Raw genomic sequence first — 25,022 nt, 5'->3', positions numbered from 1 at the left:
TGTCCCCACTTTCTAGCTATAGAAATTGATGTTAAGGAATCTGTACCCAAAGTCACACAGTTGGTAAGTAGCAAAACTGAAGTTTATCCTCAAGCAGTCTGGTGGCCAAAGCCTAGGCTCTTAACTATGATGTTAAACTGCTTCTCTGGTTTTAATTATATTTCTTCTTTATAATATCTTCCCATTGCTCTATAAATAGGACATGTTACCTCTGTTTTAAGGAAACCTAGGCATAGAGTGGTTACATGCCCAAAGCCACCAATATGAGTTTAGATAGAGCCTAGGTCTAATTTTAAACTGATGTTTTTCTGCAGTATCATCCTTCTGTAACTCCAAATAGCATTAAAAAAATTTTGGAAGCTCCACAGAGAGAATCCAAGTTAAATTATGTAGCAATCACTGTCTTTCTGATGCTCAATTAAGATTTTATTGCTCCATAACATGAGCATAGCTACATAAACTTTTTCACCTCGTCTGACCCTAGATTTTTAGAACTTGTTGAGATAATTACAGAAATCTCAAGTCTAATGGACCTACAGTAATAATCCTTAGTTGGCTCTCCCCAAATTAGTGAAATTCTTCAGCTTTACCTCATAGCCCATTTAAATGAATGGCTCACAGCCAAGAGAGGACATTCAATAATTTTCCAGTAGGGATTCCTCCAAAATTCACAACCAAAAACATTCTGTTAACAAATGGAAGCCCTGAAACTGTGTTACAGTTAAGTTAAAGTGCCGTAAGTCTAAAAATAAATTTTCTTTTTCAAGTCCAATTTGCATTTTAAATCCAAAAAGAGTCTCCACTGGCAAAAAGCTATTAGAGATTATACTGCAATTTAAATACAATATATTACTTAAAATAAGTTATCAAGGCTGTGTGTTGATTATAATGTTAATGAATAATAATGTTCCTTTTTTAAGGAAAGATATAGAAGGTTATGAAAAGGCTACACTGTTCCCTAAGTAACTCTCATCAGTTAGATCCCAAGCTTCCTGGACACTGGTGGATGTTTCTGAAGAGGAAGCAATGAAATTACATACCCATGTTTCTCCCATTTAAACATTTTGCAATTTTGGATCACGCTGCTGAACAGAAATGATCAGTCCAACTTCAGTAATGTGTAATTACTGAGAGTAACTCAAAACATTCTGCCTTTGCATCAATTTTGGTTAGGGCGTGATACAAAAAGATCACAGCAAAAGGATTAGCTGGGTCACTGGTGCTGTAGAATGCTACCTCAAGTGAAGTCAAAATTGTAAAAACAAAAACAAAACCAAAAAACTCTTTGGGCTTCCTTGGTGACGCAGTGGTTGAGAGTCCGCCTGCTGATGCAGGGGACACGGGTTCGTGCCCTGGTCAGGGAAGATCCCACATGCCGCGGAGCGGCTGGGCCCGTGAGCCATGGCCGCTGAGCCTGCGCGTCCAGAGCCTGTGCTCCGCAACGGGAGAGGCCACGGCAGTGAGAGGCCCGCGTACCACAAACAAAACAAAACAACAACAAAAAAACTCTTCTCCAGTGGGCATTATGAAATTTAGTATGTATTAACAAACTAGGCATTTAGTTGACACAAGGTGGTATTAGGCTCCACATGTTTATATTTTTTTAATGAATACATATCTCTGTTCTATTATAGAAGATCCAGAGGGTTATGCTAAATCATTTGTCTTCTCCAAAAAGATTTTTTTCCTTGTGGACCATGGAAAGACTCTGAAAGTTTTCATTTCATTTCAACAACTATTTTTGAGTACCCCGACATGTCTGACACTATTGGGATCTGAATATATGTCATGGCGAATAAACAGATATAATCCCTGCCCTCACAGAATTTGCAGGGCTTCATCTGACACAAGACTGTTTCTTTCATGATGCATATGAAGTCCTATAATGTAACTATATCTAGAAATGAAGGGTTGTTATGCTCTATTCTCATTTCCAATTCCTGAACTTATGTAGTATTCAGTTGACAAGCAAAGCTCCTATTTTATGTAACTTAGAGGTAAGGAGTCACTTGCAGCGTGTGTCTATAAATAAGCTCATTATGCGTGTATGTGTGAGCTGACCAGGAGTCTGAATGAGCGTACTATGAGTGAAGCAACCTGGGATAGAGGAACCTTCGAGGATGATGGTCAAACGCCTGCAGCACTTAGCCAAATAGAGACATTCAAGGGAAGGTGAGCACAGGGCCTCATTAAAGGAGAGCAGAGATGAGTTACTGAGAAGGAAGAAGCTCTGAGAGAACTGGAATTGGAAAAGAAAGGCCAGACTAGTGGAGATTTTGGTTGCAAGGAGCTGGAAATGCTTACCTGAGTAGGATATTAGTTGAAAAATCTCCCTGAAACAGGAAAATAGTGGGAAAGAGAAATGCATACAGAAACTGTTTCCTTGTGGACCCAGTTCTAGCTTAGGAGGGTAGAATTAACTAGGTAAATTAAACCACCAAGGAAGAGAGTAATTGACTTTACTGCTAGCAAAGGAGATAGATCAGACAGAAAAGAGTTTGAGAGGGAGAAACAGAACTGAGAAATCTGATTTACATATGTGGGATAAAGCCCGAATGAGACCACTTCTTTGCTGCTGTATTTGTGTATCAGGTGCCCTAACAAACACCATGCCTAGACAACATTGGTTTTGTGACCAAGATAAGGAACCTGACAGAATAAATATAAAAAATAAATTAAATATTCATGTATGCAACCAATATTTATTGACAACTTATTATGTGCCATGCACCTTGCTAGCTGCTGGAAACAGACTGATAAGTAAGATAGAAATAGTTATTACAGGGGGCAAAACTAGACATTGCACAACTAACTACAAGTGAGACGTGAGTTATGGGTAAGCATATAGGATGTGCTGGGAGCAAAACAGTTAGCTAGGCAAAGATGGAAGAGGGAAGGCATTTCATTCCTTCATTCATTCAACAGATATGTGAGTCAGGAACAGAGTTGTGGTCCAGGCAAAGAAGGTAAGTGACAGCCTTGATAAAAGAGGCAACCGAAAGAGGACTGGAGTGTAGAGCGGCTCTCTGTGAGTGTGGAAAGGTAGGCCATTCTCAGAAGGAAGGGTACAGGATGGATAAAGAATGAAGAGCTAGATCCCCAGGGCCTCAGCATCCCAGGAGGAACCCTACCTGTCTCTGATTGGTGGAAAGAGACCTGTGGGAACTAATAGTCAGGGGCTTGGCCTTTGTCACCCTGTCCAGTTTAGGAAAGAGATCTGATCATGGGAAGAAAGATTTACTATTGCTGAGCTTGCAGGAAACAGCCAGCCTTGTCCTAGAAGTCCTTATCTTGGGCATCTAATAGAAGCAGGCCCTTTCATCCTCAATCTATCTGTATGGCTGGTCAAAAAGTTCCAAATCATCTCTTCAACACATGGCCTGGCCAAGTCAACTTAGGCTTTCAGGAGCCCTAGCTTGGACAAGGTCTCCCCATGAATCTAGACAGAGTTCTCATGGACTGCAGATGTTAAGCTGCCGGACGACCTCTTCTGTAAGGTTCATACATCATGGCATCATTTGTATGACTGTATGGCTAGGTGAGAGATGGAGCCTTAGACCAACAACCATGAAATAAGTTATCAGTATGAGATGTGCAGTTTCTAAGAAATAATTCAAAGTATATTTCCAGGTAATCCACAGATAAATAAACAATGATAATTATAGGTACACCCTTTACCCGCAGCAACGATTCTAATTCCAACACCTTGCACAATGACTAGTTCATAATAGACACTCCAAAAGAATCCTTCATTCTCAATTAAGTCTTCTGTTAGGAAATTATCACCACCTGTTATTTAAAAGCCATACTTTTACTTTATCAGATCTTAAAATATTTTGATACTGGTTTCTTTTGCCTGTTACTACACTCAAATAAAAATGGCTTTTATTGTTCTTTTAAAGTTGGATAGGCAGTATCTGAAAAATTTTGAACTTTCAACACTTAGTTAGATTTTCTTATATTTCAATAAAACAAGACAAAGAACTGATTCCTCCCTCCTTAAGTTTTTAAAATTAATAGGTGTGGTTGGCTGATGGTTGAGGGAAAAGCCGGATCCTTGGCTTTCTGTGTTGGCATACAACATTAGTGAGTTGTTTCTTCTTCAGCAAATGAAGAAACATTTTTCTTCCATATAAAATGTGTGTCATGTACATAAACTGGGCTCAGATAGAAGTAGTCTGAGCCGATCCAGTGAGACTGAACCCTATTTTAGATAGACCACAAGGAATCAGCAACAGAGGAAGTTCCTGGCTCAGAGCAATGGAGAGAAGCTACACAGGGACAAGGAACAGCAGGCAGCTGTGATGAGGGAGCTGTACCCAGCAGACAGTGTGGTGATCCAAGAAAGTTCTTCAGGCAAAAGGCAATGAGGTTAAGAACTAAGCTGGGTTTCAGTCCCAGAAGATGGGGAAGAAAAAGCAGAAACTCAATTTCCATAGCTAGGGAATGAGCCAGCAGTGAGGTCCCAGGAGACAAGGTAGGAACCCACTCACTAGAGCTGGGGTCAGAGGCAGCTCACCAGACGTGAGACTGACTGGAGATGGAACCAGAGTCGCTGACCTTGTTCTTAGTAAGGGCCTGGGCCTGCAATGGGGCTGATCCTGCAACACGGGCCTTCATGGAACTCAACCAGTTTGTCAGCTTTGCAGATCCTCCCACTTCTTTTCTTTGTTTTAATTTTATTACATAGTTGTTGAAATACATTATGTAAAGTTTCATAGCATCTATAGCTGCTAACTTATATTCTCTTTTAAAGATTCATATTTACATGGATACAAGTTTAAGGGGACTTTCAAGGTTTCACTTGTGCCATTTCTTCTCAACACATTATCATTGCCTTGCTACAGAATATTATATACACAGGGTTTTGAGAGATATTCTGTTCAGTTAATGACTTTTCATATATTGCTTTTTTATTTGATTCACTTAAATATAATTAAATTATTTCTCTGAACAAATACAATTATTAACACTTTGTTTCTTGGCTTCTAAGTTAGTGAAATCATTAATTGCTATATACATGTGTTCAGGAGTAATGAATTCATTTTGGCTTCAGACTGGCAGAGGTATCAGAAACATCCTAATTTCACTCAATTAATTTCATTATACCAGAAAATTAACCCCCTAGATTTTACAAAAACTTTCTTTTCTGGAAGTATTTTTAAATAATTACTAGATCCTGAAGCATATCTTATTATAAGTCTTTAATGATTTGGGAGTTCTTTAAATAAGAATTTCTTTGAAGTTCAAGAAAGCCTTGATTAACAAAGGGAACTACTTAAAAGATATGGCCTAAGCCATCTTCACCATTTTATAGTTGGCTTGCTTGTTTTTGCTTTAAGCATCAAGCACAAAGAAACAGATGCACTGCTAGCTACTGGTTACCTGCTAATTGATTTCAGCTTGACTTCCTAATCCTTTAGTCTGTGCTGTGGACCAAACCCCTCTGTATTAGTTTCAAGCTAAGGTACCTACTGTCAGACTTCTCTGGATTGAAAAGTTTTTTTAAAAGAACATGTGGGGCTTCCTTGGTGGCGCAGTGGTTGAGAGTCCGCCTGCCGATGCAGGGGATACGGGTTCGTGCCCCGGTCCAGGAAGAACCCACATGCTGCGGGGCGGCTGGGCCCGTGAGTCATGGCCGCTGAGCCTGCGCGTCCGGAGCCTGTGCTCGGCAAAGGGAGAGGCCACAACAGTGAGAGGCCCGCGTACCGCAAAAAAAAAAAAGAACATGTGGTATCTGAAATGTGATAATTCCGTTTGGACATTTTTTTCTTTTAATTTTGAAGGAAGATCGTGCCTCTGAAAAATGTTTAAACAAACATTTTGTTTTGAGAAAAGAACTCACTGATTCACTTTGAGTTTTTATCTAGGTTGGTGAAACAATAAATAAAAATGAATTCATGAGTAATTCTAATTCCATCAAACGGAGTTCCCGCACAACATGCAAGACAGACAGCCCTCCAGTGTCACCTATTACCGGCTGCTGTTGATTCACTGGAGTGATATTATCACATATGACAACAAAGAAGTCGAAAACCCTACCCCGTGTGGACTAATTTCTAGATCGGGTGGCACATACTATGATTCTAGAATCTGACTCTTGGCAGCAAACATTTCCCTCCATTCAGAAGGGTATCTCCTACAAACCTACCTCTAGAGAATGAAAGAAAGGGAAGCTCTCTCTCCCTCAGCACTCCGCACACTGAAAAACAAAACCACTCTTCTTCTATCACTCTCTGAAGTCTCCAAATCATTCCTCTCCACTGTGTTTATTTAGGCTTCTGCCAGCTGACCATCCCCACCCACCTCATCTACTTTATCTCTGTCATCCACTAACTTCCTAGACATTCAACTTTGTTTATGAAAGACTCAACACCTCGCTCAGTCTTCCCTTCCACAAATGTTCTACCATCTTCCCAAGTAACATCAGAGACTATGTGGACAATCTCTGCTACTCTCTGGCTTAAGAATTTCTTAACCTTAGAAACTCTCATGACCTTCACCTCCATTCCATATCTGTACCTGCATTTTTATGGTCCTAATGTTATCACCAAGAATAGTTCTACCTTTGAAATCTTCAACTTGAGTAACCTACACTTTGGCCTTCCCATCCTTAGAAGTTCTTTCATTTCTTTATTGCCTCTGCACCTGCTCTGCTACTTTACTGAGAATTCTCACTTCATGCTCACTCTGTTCTTCCTTTGCCTTTCTTTCACTTTCTATCCAGCCTACATCCTGTGGTGTCATCATTTAAACCATCAACTCAGCAAAGTATTTCATTTCCTCGCCCCTGCACAGGAGCCTACCCTGAATCTTCCCAGCTGCCTACCTTTTCCCTTCCAACTCTAGGCTAAGATATTTAAGAATGTTTTTTGCAGATTTATTGATTGACTTTTTTATTGCAAGCTCCTTATGAGCAGGGACTTTGTGTTGTTCACCTCTGCATCTGCAGCAACTAGAACAGTATTCAATAAATATCTGTGGAAGATATTACCTGTGATGCTGGGAAAACCCCATAACTTCCTGGTTTAATGCCATTTCAAATTATGGTCTTCAGCTTCAACAGGGCCATCAATTCTGTGCACAGCCTTTCTACGTGGTCCTGCTTAGTCTTCCCTTCCACTCCATACACTGGCCCTTTCCAGCCTTCAATACCCTTACTTCCTCTTACACAGAGAAAACTGAAGTAACTGGATGAGCCACATGGCTTCCCATCCTTCTCAGCCTCTAACCGTACTTGCATGCACGCTATCATTGCTGCTTTTCCCCTGGTAAGAGAGGAAGAGGGGGTCCTCCTCTGTTTAAGAGTGGTCCTGCCATCTTTTCTCTGGATATATCCTCTCTTACATCCCCAGGAACAAGATCCATCACCTTTCCCATCTTCAATGGAATCTTCAACCTCTTCCTTTCTGCCTTCATTTCTTGTCCTACTCAACCTCTCAGCTGCATTTAACTCCAGTGATCAGACTCTGATTTTTAACGTACCCTCTAACTTTTGCTTCAGTGATTTTACACTTTACTGATTTTCCTTGTACCTCCCTGGCTCCTCCTCTTCAGTTTCTTTTAAAAAATCTCCATTCCTTCCTGGGAAATCTCAACCACCTCTCCCCTACGCTGAAGACTCCTGAATCCTTATCTCCAACCTTGACTTTCCTGAACTTCGCCATACAGAAGACTCACCAGTATCTCAAATCTACACTGCCTCAAAGGGACCTTTTCGCTGCATGGGCCCCAGCCTATTATCCAACCAGCTCTTCCTCCGTGTTCCCTGGCTCAGTGACTGGCAACACTTACCACCTAGTTTCTCAAGCCAGAAACTTGAGTTACATTTCACTCACTTCTTTTTCACAACCTCACATATTTACATAAACACTATGCCTTAAAAATTCTACCTCCTAAATATTTCTCAAATCCATCTATTCTCTCCACCCTGTTACCATCAAATCCAGGCAACCCTCAGCTCTCATCCAGATTAAGTGCGCAGTAGCCCAATTCCTTGCCCCATCCAGATTAAGTGCACAGTAGCCCAATTCCTTGCCCAGAGTCGTTCTTTAGGTACAGTCAGTGATCCTCCTCAACAATTCTGATCAAGTCATGTTTCACTGAAAACCCTTCCTTCTGTAACTTCCCATTGCTATTAGGAAGACTCAAACACTTTACCACAGACTACAAGATTCAGTTTCTGCCTATCTCTTGTGCCAGCACTCAAACACCCTTCTCACCCCCACTCTCACATCCACATTCATGCCCGCTGTGACTCAGCCCTATAGCCATTCTTCCAGTTCTTCAACCTTGCTAAGCTCTCCCTCATCCCTGGGACCTGGAAATAGTATTCCCTTGTGTGGGTAAATCTTTGTCTCCACTTCACCAAGTCTGCGCTAGCCAGCAGGCAAGCTTGAATACGTTCCACCTCTGCTTAAAATCCTTTAGATGCTCCCCATAACATATTTATTCATTTTCTATAGACTTGAAGAGGAATTACAACGCAGTGCATTTCACATTACACTCCAGCCATCATGAACCACTTGCAGATCCTACACCCACCCAGCCTTTGCATGCATCGTGCATCCAGCCTGTGCACATGCTGCCCTCCGCTCCACTGGCCTGGCAACCTCTGAGTGGCCTTCTGAACTAGCAGGTGACATTTGCTCTTGTGAATGCTTTCCTGGCCCTGTTCATTACAATCACTCTAGCTGCCAGTCTATAATGACTGATGTGGTTTAGGCGCCCTGTTCTCAGAGTGCCTGCAGCACTGCTTCTCTCTGCCTTAGCACTTACCCAAACCGTATGGTAATTTTGTTTATTGGTCTGTCATGCTGACCAGACTGTCACTTTCCTGAGGGCAGGGTTTATCTTAGTTCATACTCCCAGTGTCTAGAAAAGTGCTCAACGTTTAGAAGGTGCACAATTAATGATTTTGAGAAATATAAAAAAATGACCGAATGAATAGATGAATGGATGAGGAAAGACATTGTTCTGAAGTCTCTATGAAAACATCCATGCCCGCATTCTACTGGGGAAATTCAGGGGGACAGTCCAGGTTCAGCTTCTCCATTATTAGTAGAAAAACAGGCATAGTGACTTAGTTTTTACTGAGCGGCACAGTCTGAAATCGCACCTGTTAAATCAACCAGTTGGTTAACATATACTTTCTTTTAAAAATGTAAATGTAAATGTAAATGTAAATGTCCAGGGAATTCCTACATATCTTTTTTTTTTTTTTTTTTGCGGTACGCGGGCCTCTCACTGCTGCGGCCTCTCCCGCCGCGGAACACAGGCTCCGGACGCGCAGGCCCAGCGGCCACGGCACACGGGCCCAGCTGCTCAGCGGCATGCGGGAGCCTCCCACACCGGGGCACGAACCAACGTCCCCTGCATCGGCAGGTGGACCCCCAACCACTGCGCCACCAGGGAAGCCCCCTACATATCTTAATGTCTATTTATTTACTTAAATTCCTTTCCCCCAACACTTATCAGAGACCACTCCGCTGAAGGAATTGGAACTCTGTGTGTCAGAGAGGAGGGAGGTCTGGCATGGGTATATTTTAAAAGCTTCCCCAATTATCCTAATAAGCAGCCACAGTTGAGAATCACGAGTCTTCAGCACTTTTCAAACTTTACTGTGCACTCTCCTCTCCTGGGGACTTGACTAAAAATGCAGCTGCAGATTCAATAGGTCTGAGGTGGGGCCTGAGAATTTGCATTTTTGCAAGTTCCCAGCTGATGCTGATGGTACAGTGGACCACGCTTTGAATAGCAAGAATCTAGTTATTCTCCTCTTACCACAGGCCTCTGGCTTATTTACTTTTAGGGGTTAATCATTGGTGAGGGAAGGGCTGACAGTGAATGTCTGCAAGGGTGACCACAGAATAGCTACGTGTTCAAATCAAGTTGTGCTTGACTGGCTTTACAGAAAACAAACAAAAAAAAGCACTTTGCTTTACAGGCAACATGGATCCAAGTGCCCATTTCTGATTGTGTTCATTTTACAGTTCATTCACAGGCCGAACTGTCACTCCCTGTGCTAACATAGAGCACAGTAGTCAAGGAAAATGTTAATAAGAGATGACACATTTTTACCCGAGACTATCTAAAATGTACTACTCTCTCTCTCTCTCTCTCTCTCCCTCCACCCCCTACACTCTCTCTATTTTTGGCTACACCTTCCACTTAAAAAATATATTGACTGCCTTCTTTTGATTCTCACTAAATAGCTTTTTTTTTTCTCAATAAATAGCTTTAAATAGTGCATCTGTAAACTTTCATGAAAGAACACATTAAATGGGATATATCTGTGCATTATACCTGTGGTGCATCTCCTTGAAGGATGCATAACATGAAATGGGCTGTCATTAATCTTTGCTGTTTCTCTGTAAAATAAGACACTTTTAATTTCAATTTTGTAGGTAAGGAAAATGAAATGCAGAGAGCTAAACTGACAATTAAGATCGCATACTAACAACACAGAATGTGGCCTGAACTTACATCTTAGTTCTACTATGCTGTTGGCTTAGTGGAAAAAGAAGCTGTAATCTTTCAAAAGATTGTGCCTTAATTATTCATAACACTTGCAACTCTTTGAAATAAAATTTACTGTTTAACAGCCTTGCTCCTGCACGTATCTATTGTTGGAATTTATCTATATTCTAGTCATCTTATTATTAACATACATTGTTCATAAAAGAATTCAAAGTGGCCTTACAGGGATACAGGAAATAAAATCAAATACATTAGCTGAGAAAGAAAGAGGAGGGCAGGAATAATGCTAATGAATCAAATGTATACAAAGATTATAATTATAGGTTAAAAACAAATCTCTTGACACACTAGTAGTCAAGGTGAAAAGGGAAACATTTCATAGAACCCTTATGAAAAACCAACACATTTTCCCAGAAGCATGATTATCCCCAGTAACCACTTTGTGGTAGACCCAGTATTCTGCCTTTGACTGAGAGATGATGGGTCCACCTGGCCCTACCATACCACATATATCTCTCACTTCCTCTGAAAGTGAAACTCCAGCACATGCAAACAATGCTTCCAATGTCTAATTCCGAAATAATTTCAACTTCCTAGTTGATTTACAATTTCCACAGACTTTTCATCAATATAACACGAATATGATCAAATAATAGGTACTCACTCAAACTGAGAAGCTTAAGTTATTTAGTGATTTGGTAGGCATTGAAAACTACACATAATCACTTTGAATTGTGGAAATAGGAATCAACGGACTCAACATTTAATTACAATAACAAGCATAAGATCAAAACAGAAGATAATTACTTACAAATGGACACTGGAGAGATGGGGAAAAAAGGGATAAGGGTGATTTTGTTGCTTTTTATCCGCATACCATAAAATTCACACAATGACTTTTTTTTTTTTTTTTTTTGCGGTACGCGGGCCTCTCACTGTTGTGGCCTCTCCCGTTGCGGAGCACAGGCTCTGGACGCGCAGGCTGAGCGGCCATGGCTCACGGGCCTAGCCGCTCCACGGCACGTGGGATCTTCCCGGACCGGGGCATGAACCCGTGTCCGGCAGGCGGACTCTCAACCACTGCACCACCAGGGAAGCCCCACACAATGACTTTTAATACATTTATACAGCTGTGCAATGATCACCACAATCCAATTTGAAAAATTCCATCACCCCAAAAGGTTTCCTTGTGCCCATTTGCAGGAATCCCTGCTCCACTCCCAGGCCCTAGGCAATAGCTATTCTACTTTCTGCCTCTATAGTTTTGTCTTTTCTGTAAATTCATATAAATGAAATTATATAATATGCAGGTTTTATTATTATCTGACTTATTTTACTTAGTATAACATTCTTGAGGTTCCTTATTGTTGCATGTATCATAGTTTGTTCCTTTTTGATGTTGTGTAGTATTCCCATTTATAGCCATACCATATTTTGTTTATTCACCTATCGATGGGTATTTGGGTTGTTTCCATGTTTTGGCTACTATGAATAATGCTGTAATTTAAAAATCACATGAAATCCTTTTGAGGACATGTATTTTCATTTTTCTTAGGTAAATACCTAGGAGTGAAATTGTTGGGTTGTATGGAAAGTGTATGTTTAATTTTCCACATAAACTGCCAAATGTTTTCCAAAATGGTTTTTGTATATCACATTGGGATGTACTGAAATATTTTACATTCCCACCAGCTATGTATGACAGTTCTAATCTCCACATCCTCACCAACACTTGGTATTGTCTATCTTTTTTATTATAGCTCTTCTAGTGGGTATGGGGTGAGGGTGTTTTGAACAAAGAGAATTTATTCCAGTTTTCAGTCAGTCAGAAATCGGATCAAAACCACCACCCCCCACCCCAGAATTTCTTTTTCTGAATGATCTCAGAGAACAAAAATTTTCAAGATTCAAGGGCTTGTGTAACTTTCCCCTTACAGACTTTTTAACTCTTTATTTTTCAATTCCCCTTTAAAAATCTATCAATATTATTAACTGGAGCTTCATATTATATCAAAAGCTTATTGGGAAGCACCTTGCTACACCATGGATTTTGGTGAGCAGGACAAAGCAAGACACTTCAACTGCAGAGGGATCTTCCCATATTTCTCACTCTACAATGTTGAACATAAAGCTGGGGTCCTCACCCCACCTCTCCGCAAGCTAGAGTTTATATCCACTCCTTTACGCACAGGTAATGTTTGCAGCTGTAAAATAAGCCTTAAGATTCCAAATAAGCTTATCAGGCATTGCTAATTTTCTTTCCCTTTAACCACTTAGTCCAACTTATCTATGTTTTCAATACCTTGACCTTGCACTAAAAAAAAAGATGGTGCACTACTGCTTAAAATCTACCCAGAAGGTTAAAAAAAACAAACAAACAAACAAACAAACAAAAAAAAACATATGTGTGTATTTATCACATCACTGACTCCCTTTCTTGGAAAGGATGTGATTGACAGATGCTAATTTTGACTGGAGAACTTTTGAAGCAAGTATTGCTACACAATTGTCAGGAGAATGGTGTCAGGGAAGCCGCCCAAAGCAAATTGCCACATGCCACATTTAAATTAACAAAGGTGTGCTTCAGCAGCCTTTCCACTAAGATGCCGGCTGCGTTCTTATTGCCTGAAGGATTTTTTCAAGCTAAATTACATAATGAAGTAGCCTCATCTCCCACTCTGAAAGGCTGTTACATGCCTGGCAGCCCTCAAGAGTCTGTCTGCGGTCTTTCCTGTACTCATCTAGTTGTGTCATTTTTCTTCGTGGAGGCTTCTGAGGTGTTAACAGGCAAGAAAGGAGGGACCATGGCCCACAGCAATGCAGAGATTCCTTGTTGCTGCCATGAAAAGGCCAGCTGGTAACAAGATACTTCACTTAGGGCACTACCAGGATCTGGTCCTTGAAGAAATGATCAGATATTTGGAAGGTTCATTTACTTCAAGGGTTATAGCTCAAGCCACACAAAAGTGATTATAAATCAGAATATGAGTACATAATCTCATCAAGCTTAACATATCTTTCAAGTGAACAGAATGCCTCCTTTCCTTGTATTAATATTTAAATACTCATCAAAAGTTTGCTTGATAAGTAGAGAATTAAAGTAAAGGAAATGGAGTTATGAGGAGTTTCATCCAGGTCCTGACGCTCCACAAACCTGTCCCTCAGGGCTGCCACAATTGTGCAGTGTACAACCTGCACAACTGTACAGATGGTCTTGCTCTCTCTTGAGAACTGTATTGCTCATGTATCTTAACTTGGTTTCTCTATCCCCTGGAGAGTTTAGGACTACACTGCTAATGTTTGCCTCTTTAAACCCCTCAATTCCATGTTGTGTTTGATGTACTAAAATCACTGATAAAGCTGATCGCTGTTCTCAGTAAAGTAGCCTGTTTCTTGGTCAGAGAGATATTCATTCTCCTTCTTAGTCTGTATTTAATTATTTCAACTCTCTGTCATCTTATGTCCTTTAGTTCCAAGTTCTAGCATGAGCGGAGGCAATCTGCTCTCAAATACTGTACGTACAGGCATACAGTATTAAAAGTTTGATAGATTCCTGGTGTCCTTTGAGGCAACAGGGAAAGTTGGTCATGAATACAGGTTCTGGAGTCAGGCTGCCTGGAGTGCAATCCTAGCTCAAGTTTGTTCATCCGTAAAAGGAATGTATAATGGTACCTACCTCACAAGGTCACTATGAGGATCAAATGTAAACTGCTTACAATGGTGTCAGACACATAAACATTCAGTAAGTGTTAGCTATTATTATTCTATTTTATCTCCTATTTTTACTTTTTTATATTCTATTAATATCCTCCTGTATTGTTATAGCCCTCTATTAACCTATTTAACATTTCTTCCTTATCATTGTATGTTACATACCTCAATTTAGTAATAAAACACTAGTTAAGAAAGAAACACTGTGTGTGTGTTTTAACTCTTCAAAGACAGCCCCCAAATAAAAGAAATACGGAAGGGTGTATTATTAGTTCCCTATTGCTGCTACAACACATTGCCACAAACACAAATTTATTATCTTATGGCTCTAGGGGTCAACAGGGCTGCATTCCTTCTGGATGCTCTAGGGAAGAACCATTCCTTTCCCTTTCCAGCTTCAAGAGACTGCACACATTCCCTGGCTCATGGCTGTATTACTCCAAACTTGGCTTCCTCTGCTTCTGTTGTTACATTTTTCTCTCTGATTCTGACCCTCCTGTTCCCTTCCCCTTATAAGGACCTTGTGATCACATAAGACCATCCAGATCATTCAGGATAATCTCCCCAATATCCTTAACTTAATAACCACCTTGGCAAAGTACCTTTGGCCTTATAAGATAACATATTCATAAGATCCAGGAATAGGAAGTGGACATCTTTAGGGAGGCATTATTCTGTCTACCACAAAGGGAAAAGCATTAGATGACCTCTTGAGATTATCTAAGCCAGTGGTACCCAAGTGGAGATGATTCTGCTGCCCCAAGGAGACATTTGTCAACGTCTGGAGATACTTTTTGGTTGTCACAGCTGGGAGAAGGTGCTGATAGTCACCTAGTGGGTAGAGGCCAAGGATGTTGTTAAACATCCTACCATGCACAGAACAGCCCCCTTCCCCATAACAAAGAATTATCCAGCCCAAAATGTCAACAGTGATGAAGCTGAGAAACCCTGATTTAAAGTATATGATTCCTTGAAATCTTACTAAGGTTGCAATGCAATGGAAGCCAGTTTCAGGATTTAGATTTACACAGAGACGTTTGAGAAATCACATCCAAGCTCTATAATTCTATGTTTTTAACAATCTTATATAGTAAATAAGAGATGAATAGTATTACTCATACTTTAATAGTAGGGTTTTGAACACTGCCTTAACTTGTTATTTGTTAAGAAGTGTTTGTTTCATTTTAGGTCCAGTGTAATCTTTCAGAGGGATGCATTTCTTATACAGGCAAGTTAACTTAAAGTATGTATTGTAAACAGCATTTTATGTAATTACAAATATTTAAATTTATAGAGGCTCAGATTTAAAGGACCCAACACCAAACAAATTTCAAGCTGATCCACAGCTTTCTGCAATATTTTATTTTTGCCTTGGTGTGGCTTGACCTCCATCCCTTGACTTCAAAGGATCAAAGAGAGAAGTACACTTGCCATGACTTTCCCTTCCATGAGGAGGAAGATTTCAGCTAAAACCAACTTTCACTTGAAATAAGCACCTTGGGTATCAATACCTAACTTTTCCAATTCTCAACAATTTCTGTGCTCAGGTTTGAATTCTCCCAATCTTTTAAAGTAATCTATAGAATTGCTGGTAGGAGACTTTATATTTTTTTCAACATCTTTTATTCCATCTTTCTTTTCTTTCCATCCACTCCACTCTTTCACTCTCTCCCTTTTTTTTCTGTCCAAGATTTCCCCTAGAGTTTTCTTAATCTGAAGCAACTTCTAAAAGCAATAGTTATGGTTTCTGTGGCAGAAAATATTTTCTAACCAGTAGAGGATTCTGTGTGTGTGTGTGTGTGTGTGTGTGTGTGTATGTATGTGTAGGGCATGAAAACTTTATCCATAAGAGTGAGTTTCATCATTTTCCCCCCAGGGAGGAAGAGTAACTACGAATATGAAAGTATTGTAGCAGCTTGTGAACCAACAGAGCAGAATGAAGAAAAACACACAGCTATTCAGCAACCTTGTTTACCACTGAAGCTATTTCTATTGTACACATTTCTCTGCCAAGATATAGTTCTGTGAGGTGCTTTTTACGTTTGGTATGATTTCTAAACTACAATTAAAGGATACAGTTTAAATACATTTTACTGAGTTAAGCCTTGCCAAACAGTATTAAAAAAAAGCCAAAGTCATATCTCTAAACATTAAGTCACATGTAAGATTCCAGATTCCAAATGTCATATTGCTCCTTGGGTGGGTACCACTAAAGGAACCTGCTCAGATCTCTGGGGTACAATCACCTGTAGGATTTTACAAAGATATGCCTACCTAGTCAAAGGATCTAGTTTCTTCAAAAATAAAATCCAAGAAAAAAGAGTGAGAGGGAGAAAAATCTGAGAGAACCTACAGATTAAGAGACTTAATAGATGCATCAAGTATACTGAGGACTGAGAAACTTAGAGATAATTGGAGGGCAACACATAAGTGGGAGTTACTCAAAACAGAATAGCATGAGCATATAATAGGGCAGCTGGTAGAGAGAAAGGAGAGATAGGATTTAGGGAGAAGCAAATGGTAACTTTGACAACTTGGGCACATACCAACTCTGGCACAGAGACCCTGGACATCTCCCAGTCAAGGCACCTGTGCAGCCATTTCCCTGAGGAATAAAGAAACTTCTTTTGTTTCTGGGAAGGCCCTTGGATGGGAAAGTGCATGTTATTACACTCAGGAGCAAATGGCTAGTATCCCAATCAGGTCTCCCTCAAGCTACCCACATCATGTCCCAGAGTGTACATGTGGCCAGTGCACTTGAGATGCGGTGGCGGGGGGAAAAAGGCAAAAAGCAATACAGAAAAACAAAGAGCACATACATACTAAGGACATTAGACAATAACCTAGAATCCCACAATATTTTCCCATTACTATTTTGCAAAGTTCAGCGAATAACAAAAACCCAGATAAGACAATCCAACAGAAAGTGGTTAAAAATCATTTGGGACAGATTATTTCTTGGAAGAAATGTAGACATCAGAAAGGAAGTTTAGAATCTCTTCTCAAAGGGCATAAATACTGTGTTCATATCCAAGGTGCTATGCCAGCAACCACCTTTCTTCTCCTTGTCAAAATGTTCTTCTTTTTTTCACCACATTCTAATTGATGTGACTTCTATAGCTCCATACACTTCTCTGTTCCCTTCTCTGACTTTTCTTTTCCTTCTACTCTAATTCTTGATGTCCTCTTAAGTTCAGCTCTTACACTTCTACTTTTAGGAACTCAAATATTCCCAAGGCTTCAGCTATCACCCCTTGGCTGACAGATCCTAAATTCACTCGATCTCTACTTTCTTACTGTCTATCTCCACTTAGATGTTATCCCTGATTTACACGCAATAGGTCTAAATCCACATTAATCACATCCCTCCCTAAAACAAACTTACCTCATAACTTTGCTATTTCAGTATGAGCTGCCACAGTCTCCCGAGTCCCTTGAGGTTTCAAAGTTGGTGTCATTTTCAAAGTATTCATATCTTTCATTTAGCAAGTCAGTGCTATTAAGCCATCCAATTGTCCCTCAGGTTGTCTCATAGCTCTTTCATCCCACCGCAGGCAGCCCTCCTAAACTCACACCTGGATTACAGAAGCAGCCCCTACCTGCCCTCCCTCCCTAGCTTTTCACTCAATCCACCCAGCCTAGTATTCCCAGAATCATCTTCCAACTTTTGCCTTAACAAGTAATCTGTTCAGGAAAATATCCTTTTCTCTTTTACTACAAAATCAAGGCTAAACATGAATTTTCAAAGCTCTCCATAACATGTCCCTATCTATCATGCCTACATTTTCACTGCTTCTCAACACGATTTATTCCTGTTCTTTCTCCTAGTTTGGAATTCCCTCTTCTGTACCTCCACTTCCAAATCCTAGCCCTGCTTCAAGACCCCTCCCAAATCTAACTTCTCCACCTTGCTTTACAGGACTATATGTCACTCCCTTTTTCATTCTTACCCCTCTAATGATCTGCATTGAGAAATTCAGCACTTAATGATATGATGCATGCCATTTCAAGTGCTGATTTTTTTTCTCCAATTACATGGCAAGCTCCATAAAGTTACAGATATAGTTCTCCATCTCTACCCTACCATATATTCTGGGGTTGAAAGGAGTGAATTCTTTTTTGGAATGAATAAATTAACAAATCTACTACTTAAGTATATTTTGATGTTCTTTGACTATTAAATAATGACCTATAACAAATAAAAACATACACAAAGCAAATATAGAGATCTATTAGCATTTGATTTTTAAATGTTATAAATTAATTGTAAAACTATTAAATTTAAAAACTATCTTCTTACCTGATTTTATGCAGTCTGATGACTTGCAAATACCATCTAGAAAAAGGAGGATATATGCATAAATATTTTCAATACACATATTCTTTCTCCCTACCTTTCATTCTTTTATAAACGGCCAATTAGATAATCAATTCCTTAAAGCAAGAACTAAAACCTAAGTATTATATATCATTGACAGTAGTTAGAAGAAAATATAGAAGAATAAAATAAGCAAATCCTAAATTTAAAATTTTTTAAATGAAGGAAAAAAATGTATTTCTTATATCATCCCTGACCACTAAGCCCTAGGTCTATTAAGTTAAAACATCAGTTGTTTTAGTCTGGTAATCATTTTTTTTCCATTAATGAACCAATCTTTTCTAATCCTTATTGTGAAAAACTTCTAAGGATCAAATTAGACCTCTTAAATTCTTGTAAAGCCATTTTGAATTTCAATGACACAACAAAAGTTGCCTAATTGAAGTTGGCCATAAAATTGTGAATACTTTCATCAAGTAAAATTATACATTAGAATCTTCATAAAATACCAACAAGTGCATGAAACATACTTGGCAATTAATAACTTACCTCAAGCATAAAAGACATTGTACTTTAGGCAAAGTTAGTTGTTTTGGCATACGGATGTTACATTTTATAAATGAATCTTTATATCACCATCTTTAAGTGTCTCTTTCCTTAACACATTGTTTAATAGATGGGAAAAACCTAAGATGAAGGTTTCACTGTCTTCTGCATGTTTGTGGGCACAGGTGTGTGAGTAACTCACCATCATAGGTTGCATAGAGAGCTATCATTGTCACTGCAATGACGGCAAGGAGCAGGACAAGGACGGAGAGACTGATCTCCAGTGGGGTCCATCGCTGTTTCTTCTTTGGCTTTGGAGTGTTGATATCAGTTATATCCATCTGACTTTCTGACCTGCCCATTACCTAAAGTCTGAAAAAAAAAACACATTAAAAAATATTTTTCAAACTAATCATAATAAATTAATCAATAGATAAAAAGAAGAGATCTATATACAATTTTCTAAATGCTTAATGTGGCTGAATAAAGTAAAAGTTTAACTCATTTTAAATTAGAAATAAAAGTTTTTTGCTGAAAGTCAAAATTTTGATTCTGAAAGCAAAGAGTATATAGTCACATAAGTTAGACATATCCTGGTCACAATCTTTTGGATTTTTTTGACATATCACTGAAGATCCAAGCAAAATCAGACAAGGAGACTCAGTTAAATACTCACGGAGGATTCCTTCAGCAGTTCATAAGCAAATAACTTCTGTACCATCATTAAGGAAAGTTTTAAAGTTTTAAACTCACCCTTCTGAACTTTAAACTCACCCTTCTGAACAACATCAAAGGTGAATTTTATAGCTTGTTCCACTGGTTTCCTTTATAAGCTTAGATATCAATGACTAATACTTCGAGGTTTTGACTAAGCAATAATTTTAAATATGAATACAGATAAAAACAAAAAGGAACAAACACTTATAATAGTTTTTTTTTTATCTTAAAAACATCTTTTATTTTACAGTTCAAAATTACAACAACTGCTAATATGGGTATCTATTAACTGGTTAGACAACATTTTGAAAATGGTCACTCACTGGACCAAAAGTCATGGTTTACAATCTGGGATGAAAGGTACTAACTGTAAGTACTGTCTCTTTGTGCAACTGAAGAAGAAGAAAATATGATTAAAAAAATTCAACCTTGCAGGTCAGGATAACAATTAAGATAATTAACTTGTTTTTAAATTAATAATATTAATACTTCTGCTAATAACAGCTGATATTTATTGAGTACTTCCCATGTGTCACTCGCAGTTCTTGGTGCTTTGCATGCACTAATTCACTGAATCTTTGTAAGGTGGATTTGAATATTCCAGTTCTATACCTTAGGATAGTGGGGCACAGAAAAGCCAGGTAACTTGCCCAAAGCTACACAAGTAAGAACACATTTACAATGAACACATTTCAAAGAATACAATTACAAAGAACACATTTTGAAAGAAAATTGCATCATCATACAATGATAGCTACTTTAAACCTTATTGCAGAAGTCTAGGAGGTAAAATTAAGGGGATATTAGCCTAAATATTAGATTTCATTATGTTTCTTTTAGAGGCCTAGTGACTCTTTATCAGACATTCACCGAAGCTTAGAACACACAAGTTCAACTTTTCTGCCTGACTGTAGAAAAGAGCATTGTAAACTAACAGATTAGCTCTTTATAGCTTGATGCAAATTAAGCATATAATTTAGTTCCTAGATGAAGTGACTGCTCAGAGATGCTCTCATAGTTAGAAATCTTTGTTGAATACACATAATTTTCTGAGAGTGTGTTCTGTGGAAACTGAGGCATAGGATAAAGTAGAAACGGATTCTACGTTTGAAGTATGGCCCGGGTGATCAGGCCATCAGTTATCAGCAGATAACTAGGAATTTAATTTCCCCAGTGAGTTATTAATAAGTGAGACACAACTGGACTTTAAAGTTCTGGATACAAAGTCTTAAGCATGCTGTCCCCGGGATTACATGAGGCTATAACCAAGGACAGACTATCAAATAAGAATATTTTATTAGACCATGAAAACCATATCTGCTCAATAAAAGTGGGATGTAGTGTACCTGAATGTTAAAATGTTTTAATGGTTATATGACTCATGTTGGCTTAGTCTCACAGCCTCTTTCTTGGGTTATGATATGGAATTGCATTGATAGTAGCCCTTGGATTTTAAATAGGGGAGGTGGGTGGGGAAAGAAAAGATGGAAACACACTTAATGCTTGGACACCATACAGAGAGGTAAACAATAAAGAATAATTTTCCTGCTTCTCCCAGATGAATTCAAGACTGACTTCAAGAACATCTGAATATTAATCACATTTGCTTGAGTATTTCCATTTCCTGAGTATTTCTCCCCCTGCTCTGATGATATTTCAGAAAACAATCTAGAGGAACGTTCTCCTGATATATTATAATATGACCCACTTCTCTTTTTAGTTCTTTCTTAGAAAAAACAATTAGTTTCTCTAGTAAAATCTAGGGCCAGGAACCAGGACAGCCATGGGTTAAATTGAAGCTGCTTATTGGTGCCACCAGGTTTTCACCATGCAGGAAAACTAGTAGGCAGGTATGTCTTTCTCCCTTCTGGGTTACTTTTCCCTGGGCTCTACTTCTTACCCTTGAGATTGGGGTACTGGGGCAGCTGGGCTCTTAATGGTTCCACACCTTAGACAGCAGAAATTGTTACAGGGGGAAATGAAGGCAGTGACTGAAGCTGTTTAGTCCTTATACCTGAATCAAAATAATACCATCTTTGAATCACTTGCAAACTATCCATCTGCCCCTCCTATAAACATCCTGCAAATTTTCAGTCTTTTGCTCCTAAGAAGCACTTTTCAACAGCACTGACCAAAGCAGAAATGAGGCAAGTTTAACCTCCTAATTAAGTTTGTCATTCATTTCCAGTAATTCCAATTGATTTGCTATTTTCTTTTAAGAAAATAGGGGTCAGAATCTTGAACCTCAGGAAAAAACATATCACCATCCCTCAGATACTTGGATGTCCAATGCAACCACACCCAACCCCATTTTAGAGAGGGGGGAAAGGAGGCAATTATACAAAAGAATACAAAAATTATAAAGTCGATACTTGTAGTCCCATATAAAGCAGGATATGCCCAAACATAGCTACATCCTTAAAGTATTCCACCTCAATTGGAGATATGTTGGAAAGTTCAAGCCAAAAAGTAGACACTTCCGCAAGAGAGGATAGAGGATTAGGACATCTACCCTAACAAGAATACTGCAAACTTCAGCTTGACAACATCTCCAAAAGAATAAAAGATTATTTTGCCTAAATAGAAACTGAGCTTCAAAGCAACAAACAGCAGCAATTTTTATACCAGTTGAGTGTACACATTACTTTATCACATCGTCAAATCCAAGAACCCAGAGGATAACTGGTTTGTTGAAAAGTCTATAAACCAAAGCGATGTTCATCTTCACAACACATTAGTACATTAGCATTTCTGCAAGTCTCTGAGGTTACACTACGCAATTACAGTTTGTATTATGGAAACTGAGGCACAGGAAGCAAGAGAAACAGGTTCCACCTATAATGGAGTACAATCTACAAAAACACTGAATCACTATGCTATACACCTGAAACTAACACAATATTGTAAATCAACTGTACTTCAATTCAAAAAATACAGAGAGAAAGAGGTTCCATATTTAGACGATAGCTGCAGATTTGAGGAGGCACATATGGTAGGGGAATCACCTTCTTGTTTCCCCGGACAAGGGAAACTTGTAGGTGTTTCCCGGATCTGATATACGGAGTTCTGAACGCAAAGCCCCAAACATATTACTCCCATGTACAGTGTTTCTATACAACAAAAGACACAGCATGGAGTCCAAGAAACTGTCGGATAGTTTTTTTTAAAGTGCTGGAAGCCAGCAATAATGCCAGCTAGATGCCTTCATAGCCATCATAGCCGGTTTGCGGACTAGTAGCTTCCAAATGCTGTCACTGCAAATCGAGGTACTTCTTTTCAGTTTAATAAAATTACCATTTGCATCGTATATGGGAGAGGAGTAAACTTGATCAAGCGGCTAAAGAGAACAGTTTGGGATTTCCCTGGTGGTGCAGTGGTTAAAAATCCGCCTGCCAATGCAGTGGACAGGGGTTCAAGCCCTGGTCCAGGAAGATCCCACATGCCGCGAAGCAACTAAGCCCGTTCTGTACAATTACTGAGCCTGCGCTCTAGAGCCCTCAAGCCACAACTACTGAGCCCACGAGCCTGTGCTCCACAACAAGAGAAAGCCTGCGCGTAGTAAGCAAAACCCAACTCAGCCAAAAATAAATAAATTTATTAAAAAATAAATAAATGAAGAGAACCCTTCAGTTGCAATTACTCTTTTGTTCAAATAATACAAATAGGTTAAGACCGATTAAGGAAACTTTCATCTGCAAAAGAACTCCCACCACCACTCCCACCAACCAACCCTCGAGATTTAAGCACTCTATCAGCATAAATTATGTAAGAGGAAACTAAGGTTTAAAGCTAGATGAAGAGGTAGGATAATGAAAAGATCTTCAGGGTAGGGAAAGTAAAAATAGGCAAGTGAGTTACAAATGAGAAGAAAATCTGACAGGAACCAAAATGAAAACAAACCTTACTTTAAAAAACAAAAAACAAAAACAAACAAACAAACAGAAACAGTGTCTTTACAGCGGAATGGCAAATTCCCAGCCCCCAAATCAGCCAGGCTGCAGTTTCGTAGCGCTGATCTCAGTAACCGGACGTACCGAGGCAGAGGCTGCAGGAAGCTATGGAAATGAACCTGAAGAGTCGACCTGACATCACTTGCAGATCCCTCGTCCAGGTCACCCTCTCTAACCCCACTCCCTCACTCTTCAAGTCTCAGTTGCAGCTTCTTCCCAGGGCACGCCTCCCTCGCCCACGGCCGCGGGGTCCCGGGCGCTCTGATCTCGCCGGACCTGAGCCGCGGACCCTGCTCCGTGCGCCTTCCAGGCAGCCGCTCCGCGCGGCCGCCGCTCCCCTCCGGCTCCCGTCCCAACGGCTCCCACCGCCCCTGGGGGAGATCTCGCGCCCTTTGGACCCATCTCCCCCCAGCTCCCAGGTGCCAGCTCGCTTTCTCGGGACTCACCCGTGGGATTCGGGAGAAGTTGGAGGCTGCTGAGCAGACACATCCCGACCAATGAGCGCACGGGTTCTGCGGGCGGCGGGGAGCGCCGCAGCGCGCTGGTCGGTCGGTGCGTCCGCCCAGGCGCGTCCGGAGCAGCGCGGGCTCCTGGCGGCGGGCGGCGGCGCCGAGCCCAGGCCGGACCCCGGGGAGGTTCCGGGCGCGCCTCGGCCCGGGCCCGGAGGCGACTGGGAACCCGGGCATCCCTCGGACCCGCACCCAGAGAGACTCACCGTGGTCTCTCAGCAGATCCCGCGCCGCGAGTCGGGCGGCTTCTCCCGCCTGCGCTGGGTCCAGCTTCTCCACTTGCACATCTCCGCGCCCCGCGCGTCTCGGCGCTCTCACCCCCCTCACCCCGCCTCGCCACTGCAGGACCAGCGAGAGGAGCAGTTCCCTGGGTGACCTGAAGGTTTCCTCTAGGTCTCCCAAATCCTGTCACATCCTGTGAGGGTGCCGGGGGTGGGGGGGTGAGAAAGCCCCCCCCACGCCCGTCCCCCACCTCACCCTTCCCCAAAGGGCTTTGCCAAACATTCTTGGAATTACTTAGCTTCGGGGCTTTCAAGAAAATACACGGCCTCTTCGAGATTCTGTAGTGCTGATAAGGGTTCTATTTCTCCCTCTAATGGACCTCAGACAAAAACATTTCGCACACTCTTCCTTCCCCTCTTCCTCGCTCCTTTTCCTCCCTTCAGCGAAGCTTCCTTCCTTTCTCAGTTTTTCTTTATTTTTTTTCTCTCCTTGCTTTGTTTTTATTTCTTTCATTCTTTTCTTGCGCTCCCTCCCTCCTTTTTTCCTTCTCTCCTTCCGTTCCTTTCCCCT

General features: G+C 40.4%; 1 protein-coding gene across 4 annotated transcripts in view; it reads right to left on the bottom strand.

Annotated features, from left to right (window-relative positions):
• Positions 1–24,557, bottom strand: part of MME (membrane metalloendopeptidase) — a 100,585-nt gene extending 76,028 nt beyond the window's left edge. For 3 of the 4 annotated variants that reach the window (XR_014294322.1, XM_082624207.1, XM_082624205.1), the window contains exons 1-3: positions 24,437–24,557; positions 19,257–19,426; positions 18,491–18,526 (exon numbers count right to left, since the gene is read on the bottom strand). Coding sequence is in view for 3 of the 4 variants with exons in the window: in XM_082624207.1 (XP_082480333.1) it covers positions 18,491–18,526; positions 19,257–19,416 (196 nt within the window). In the remaining variant the exon portion in view is untranslated. Of the gene's footprint in view, positions 1–18,490; positions 18,527–19,256; positions 19,427–24,167; positions 24,253–24,436 lie in introns of those variants that run through there. The other variant, XM_082624206.1, reaches the window with a different exon arrangement.
• Positions 24,558–25,022: the final 465 nt, after the last annotated feature.

The sequence above is a fragment of the Mesoplodon mirus genome (assembly GCF_964341445.2).
Source record: "Mesoplodon mirus genome assembly, chromosome: 6".
In the NCBI taxonomy this organism is placed as follows: Eukaryota; Metazoa; Chordata; class Mammalia; order Artiodactyla; family Ziphiidae; genus Mesoplodon; species Mesoplodon mirus.
This window is presented reverse-complemented; position numbering and strand designations above follow the sequence as displayed.